Genomic DNA, 6,793 nt, shown 5'->3' on the forward strand with positions numbered 1-6,793 from the left:
GATTGTGTGGATGTGTTATCTAAGCAGATGCTAGATTGCACTGCTTCGGATTTGGCTATTGAGGACACACTTTATGCATTGGATAAGGCTATTCAGGTTGGTTCCGTGCCTTTCGATCAGTACTTGAGGAGCGTGAGGGCGCTGTCGAGAGAGCAGTTCTTTCACCGGGCGACAGCTGCAAAAGTTAGAGCTGCTCAGTTGCAGGCTCAGGTTGCTAATATGGCTGCTAGGACACACCATTATGGCAGTTGATAGTTTTGGTTGGTTGTGCACAAGATGGTTCTTTTCGGATGGCGAAATCCTTCTCCATTGTGTGTTGTGCACTTGTGCTGGATATAGATTCCTATTTGTTGAAGTCAGTGATTGTAGCCTTTAGCATAAATTGGTAAGCCTTAGCCTTCAACAGCTTTGGGATTATTATTGAGCACAAAACTTGTTTGGGGAATGAGGCTGTACCGTTGATCATTATACAGGCTTAATGATATGATTTCCTTCGAAGACTTGGTTTAAGAGGTTTGTTACCTCAACTGTTTCATTGTTTAGAGCTAGAAATATACATGCTTAGTTTACTTCTTATTTATCTGTCTCACTTTTGTATTTTGGAATGGGTATATTATGATTCATATAATTTTTTGCCTTCATACACAGATATTAGGAATTGTGTTCTTATATATAAAGAAAGAAAGAAAGAAACGTGTTGAATAGAGGACCCATAATCATAATTCAATTGCTCTTTTCCATGGTTTTCCAGAGTTTTGCATAAGCCATCAGAACTAACAAGTGCCTCCATATAGTTAATTAATTCTCCTCACATCACTATATGCACTTGTGAAGTACTCTTTAAAGAAAAAGGTTATGCTACGTTGAAGTTCAATAGCACTATTCGACACCAAACACTTCTGACACATGTATAAAAACACAATTGTTATTAATTAATTGTATATTTACATTATTTTTTAATTAATAAAACAAAGAGATTCTGTGTTGATTATTAAAAAAATACTGGTGTCGAAATGATGTTTATTACAAGGGTCTATGTTTTGGGGGATTTGTTGAAGTTTATGAAGTTTTGGCAGGGAATAGGAGAAAAATTCATGTGTGGCTGGTTAGCAGTTGGCAATTGCTTTTCAAAAGTATCATATTAAACTATATTTTATTAGAGCTGGGAGACTTTGTTTAATCTAGCAATTTTGCATATGATGAAAGAAAAATAAGTTTGCATATTAAAATAGCATATAATAAGACTAGTAATTTTGGATATAATGAAAGAAAAATAATCTTTTGCAAAAGGAATTGTATAGCCTCTTCTAGAGCTCTATCTCCAAAATTTGTCCTTGGTGGCATCTGTGAGTTCTGTTTGGACTCCCCCCTCCCGAATTCAGTTAAGATTAAATGTGATGCTAGTTCTATGATGGTGATGACATTATGGGGTTTGGTTGTGTTATCAAAAAGTCTGATGGATTGTGGCAAAGGGGCTGCTGTGGAACACGATCATTGCGATCTGGAGAGGGCTCCTCCTTGCCTGGGAGGCAGGCTACTGGGAAGTTACCTGCGAAACAGACTGCCTAGAAGCTTTCCTATTGATCCGAGACAGTCAAGCTCGGTTTTGCAGCTCTGATAATGAGCCGGTGTCCAAAATTCAGGATGTTATGAAGTGGAATTGGAAGGCAGATGTTGCTCTGATTCAAACCGAGGGGCTGATGGTTTAGCAAAGCTTGCAACCCTGGGTGGATTTCCTCATGTTGAGCTTATTGAGCCCTGGCAAGACCTCAGTGCTATGATGCAAATGGGCCTAGCTGTTGTTCCTTAGTTCTGCTGTTCTTGTTTTTCTTTTCCATCCTTGGACATGAAAAAGAAAAAAGAAACAAAAGTATTTGTTTGAAAACGTTTAGAACCAGTCAAATGAAAAGAATTAGTTTACTAATTGGAGCAATGGTGTTTTTTGTTAGTTATTTTGAATATAAAGGAAACTATTTGTATATTCAAATAAATTTTATCATTTCATCTTTTTCTATATCTTTTCTGTAACTTGTCTTCTTTTATCCATTCATCATTACATTTGAATGAATTCTCCTTTAACTTTTGCTGAAAATACATGAGTAATTACTAAAATAAAAGAAAAAGGTAAGGAGAATGAATATAATATAAGGGTTTATAGAAGCACAGAATAAAAAATAAACTTGAATGGTAATGTAAAGAGAAAATAAATACTTATACAACATTGTTTAGGGGAAGTTATAGAATTGTAAGATGTTAACTACTTATTTATGTGATCTACTGAAAATTGTATGTTTTTAATTACTGTTTGTTGTCGACGCCCTTCATGTTAGTTTTATAGGATTCGAAAATAGTGGTTACTGGATCATCTAGAAGAGTGTTTGGAGTATTTTTCTAAAATTTTGATTATTGCTCAATTATTTTTCAAAAAAAAAAAAACAAAAAACAAAAGAAGAACAGACACTTTTAAAAAAATAAGTAATTGGGATGTATATAATGACATATGAATTATAAAGTAATCAATGTTACTTTTTTTTTTTTCTTCTTCTTTTTTATTAGTAGATACAGATGGAAATATAAAAAATATGGAGTTCAATACTGACCACTTTTAATTGTGAGTACTGAGTACAAATTCAACAAAGAAAAAAAAGTTAAGGGATCAAGAATGAGTGTTATTTTTCAATAAATAATCTTGTATACATGTGTATGATTATGCAATTTTCTAAAAAAAAACTAATAATTTAATAAGCTAATCTCTAAAAAATTTCTTTTATTAACAAATGAATCTCTAAATTATCTTTATTAATACTAGCGGCTTAACGTGCCTGTTCAGCCGCTTTTCTATTATTTTTAAGAAATTAATTTTATTTTTTTTGTTAATATATGATTCACTCTTTAAATTTATTAGATAAGTAATTTTTTATTTTAATGTTGTCGTAACTTTATTTATATCATATTTTATTAAAATTAAAATTACTATAAACTAAAATATATTCAAAAAATAATAATAATATCATTATTCTGATTCAAAAAGAGTATATATAAACCAAAATGCATGTTAGTTATTTATAAAAGATAATTTTTACTTAAATGTCATGGATATTCATATTTGTCTTCATCTTTTTTAAGTGATAGGCCAAAATATGAATCTAAATACGAAAAGGTCTTCATTTTTTTATAAATAATAAAAAAATAGAATAAATGAGAATGCTTATTTTTTTCGTTTTTAAATATCAAAATATAAGAATAATTAATAAATAAAATAGGACAATTGAAATGTTAAGAATAACTTTAACACTTAATCCAACGTTGAAGACAAAAACGATACTTCCCCAATAATAATCCCAATAGTTGTTTGCATTGCATGAAGTCTGTGGACTGTCGAGTCTTAAGAAAGGCTATGACTAAATTGAAGTAGCTATATATAATAGTTTGTTCAAACATTACACTTGCCAACTCACTGAGTGCCTAGTGGCTAGAATTATATATTCTATCCAAAATGGCCTCTCGGTTCGAAGCAAGGCAGAAGGAGGAGAAGAGAGAAGAAGAGGAAAATGAGGTATTCTAAAATACCTCTTTTTTCTTTTTCTAGCGAAGAGCATAGCTACTTAATTATTATTAAAAATATCATTTATATATTAAACTCTACCTAATTATTATTAAAAATATTATTTATATATTAAACTTTTTTGTTTCGATGGTTATTAATTATCACCAAATATCATTATCACAACTTTTAATTTTGTCTATCACTTTTATTTATAACCAACTATTTTGTTAAATTTTATAAGTTATTTAAGTTTTGCTAAAAGAATTTTTTGTGTCTTTTGAATATCTAAATGTATAAAAATTATAATTTTTTTTATGTGCATGTTAGTTGTCTTATTTTATTTGATTAAGAAGAAATTTAAGACAAAAAACATTCAAAATTTTTGCTATATTAGCAAAATTTGATGTCAATAATTCTAAAAAATAATATCAAAATATATTATTTTTAACTAAATAATAAAAAAATAAAAATACATCATTGTAAGTTTTTTAATTAATAATTATAAATTAAAGTCGCAGTTTAATATAGTACCTTAGACAAAAAATAATCATTGTTATCGTATTTGACTACTACTATATAAATTTTATGTTTATTTTATTATGCACATTAATTAAACTGTACTTTATTATTTCATTTTGCATATTTTGAAATAATGTCATCGTATTATAAAGGTGAGATTAATTTATCATTTGAATATTATCGCTAAAAAATAGTTACTTAAAGTGAAACGCTATAGAAAGATAAATAAAAAAAAATTGTAATTAGTTAAAAAATTTTATATCTCTCCCCAAACTCAATTTTGTTATGAAATTTTTTTTAGGTAAAAATATTTTTAACTTCCTATATAATAAGTATCATTTAAATTATCTAATGCATAAAATGTCACATTTTTTTATTTATCTTCAAAATTAAAGTTAATTTTTGATATTTTTTACTTTCTTTTGGTTTTCTAAATTAGTCTATATATTATCAACTTATTTCTGTTATTTATGCAGTAATTTTTTTTCTTATTCATTAATAAATGTTAAATTACCCAAATTCAAATCTATTCTCTTAAACCACTTTTTAATCATCTGGTTTGAATCGTTTTTTAATCATCTGGTTTGAATCCTTTGAATAGGAGTTCTTTAGACTCTAAAATTTTTAAAATAAAAAATACAATAAAATAAATTAAAATGCCTAATAAAATAAAATAATCCAAAAAATAAAAGATATATAAAAAACTAATAAATTAAAAAATCAAAATTAATTAACAAAGTTCTTATCTTATCCATTTTAATGTTATATGGAGTTTGTTCACTTTATCATTGATATGTGCATATTTTTTGTGTCTTCTGTATGACAAATACAATACTTTATATAATTAAATATCAAATTCAGTACTCTAAATAATTAATTATTTAAAAAATTAGTATACGAATATTTTTTTAAAAAATACTTGATAGGTGTGATTTTCTTGCATGCATTATATACCAATTAAATAACTAAACCAATATGCTAAACAAATAATATTGTAAAAGGCAAAATTAATAAATTTTTTTGTAATATAATTTATTTATTTTAGTTTAATTTAAAAATATTTATATACTCAAATTTTAAATACAATATTCTAAGTAATCAAGTATTTTAGAAAATAAAAAAAAATTATCCCATTAAAAGCAATTTAAAAAGAAAAATATTAAAAAATATTTATAAAATTTGTTCATCCTATCATTGACAAATAGTTAAATACAGACATGTCAAAAAAATAAATAAAATGTACATATAAAATGTAAAGAAACCGTTTTTTTTTGTCAAATCAAATTAATGAAAGAAAAAGACATAACGCTATTTGTCTACGTGAAAAATGGATTAAAAATATAGATTGAGTAAGTAAATAAAAAAAAAATTATAACAGCAATGGAGGAAGGCAAATGAGTATGATGGAGGCAATTCAACTGAGAATGTTAAAAAGAAGGAGAAGAAAAACATCAAAAGAAATATAAAAATGCTAAATTTTTTTAAGAAACTATAACAAAAACTCTAATAAAATAATTAGAGTGAAGCTGCAGAGTACATTGTACTCAAACAAAACTGTACAAACTAAAACTAAATAAAATATAATTTAAATGAATATCACAAAATATAATAAAATTTACCAAAAATTACTTATCACTACTATTGATGATAATTGAACACTTCCTCCATCATAAATGATTCTTTTGTTTTTTTCGTACATGCTTCTAAAACCAACATTTATTATAGTCATAGTCTATTTTAAGAAGTTGTCTAAAAAATTATTCAAAAGGTGAAAATGTTAGGGTTGAGTAAGAGAAGTAAAGAAAATTAAAGAAATGATAAAAAAAAATTATTTAAATGGAGGATTGAGAAAAAAGTTACGTGTAATTTTTTTTGTAACTGGTAGTGAAATGCATAACTGTAAAGTTAGTTTTGGATTATGTTGGCATTTATGTTTTCGAAGATGTGGCCATTACGGCTCGCCTTTATGTGTCCTTCTCGGGATAGCGTCATTTAAAGAACGAACGTCAGCACAACGTAAAAAAAAAAACCAGAGAAAAAAACCGGTAAAAAAACCGGAGGAGCCTGCCTAAGATGAGGCCATTACGACTCGTCTTTATGTGTCCTTCTCGGATAGCGTCATTTAAAGAAAATTGGACACCAAACTTGAGGTTTTCGCATTATATATTGTTATAGATTAGAGATATATTAAATAAATGATTAAAAATAATTGATAAAAATTTCATCATTAATTATTTAACTAATAAAGATAGCAAAATAGTAGTTGAATCCATAGGTAACTAAGTTAACTAACTCATATGAAATTGACACGTGTCTTTTGGCAGGTTACTCAACAAATCAGTGGCAGTTTTAGGCCAAAAGAACAGTTAATATTCTGTCTGATATTAACCTATTTCATTACAAATTTCCTTCTTAACAAACCAAGAGAGAACAAAACTGAAGTAACAGTTAATAAGGAAAATTAACAACACTGAAGAGCACTTTCACTTGGGCTCATACATTATTCTTTCTGTAACTGGATAAAGCATCATATAGAAGAAGATTCATGGGTTTTTGTAGATTTGGAAGAACCAAAACAAAAATTGCCAGACACAGACAGTGTGAAGAGAGTATATTTGTTTTGAATGATTTGGAATGGATCTCTAAAATTCCAGAATGTCCAGTGTATCATCCATCAGAGAAGGAGTTCAAGAACCCTCTGATATATCTACAAAAGATTGCTCCCGA

The 6,793-nt window shown here is 27.5% G+C and overlaps 2 protein-coding genes across 2 annotated transcripts in view; both read left to right on the plus strand.

Moving 5' to 3' along the window:
• LOC107632506 (protein ELC-like) overlaps positions 1–731 on the plus strand; it is a 2,075-nt gene extending 1,344 nt beyond the window's left edge. Inside the window, exon 2 of the mRNA XM_021118098.1 lies at positions 1–731. This exon is cut by the window's left edge and continues 54 nt beyond it. Within this exon, the coding sequence (XP_020973757.1) occupies positions 1–252 (252 nt within the window). The 3' untranslated portion in view covers positions 253–731.
• The window catches only part of LOC107632505 (lysine-specific demethylase JMJ706-like), a 5,943-nt gene continuing 2,646 nt past the window's right edge, over positions 3,497–6,793 (plus strand). Inside the window, exon 1 of the mRNA XM_021117149.1 lies at positions 3,497–3,556. Coding sequence (XP_020972808.1) covers positions 3,497–3,556 — 60 coding nt within the window. The remainder of the gene's footprint in view (positions 3,557–6,793) is intronic.

This window comes from Arachis ipaensis, chromosome B03 (genome assembly GCF_000816755.2).
Source record: "Arachis ipaensis cultivar K30076 chromosome B03, Araip1.1, whole genome shotgun sequence".
Classification (NCBI taxonomy): domain Eukaryota; kingdom Viridiplantae; phylum Streptophyta; class Magnoliopsida; order Fabales; family Fabaceae; genus Arachis; species Arachis ipaensis.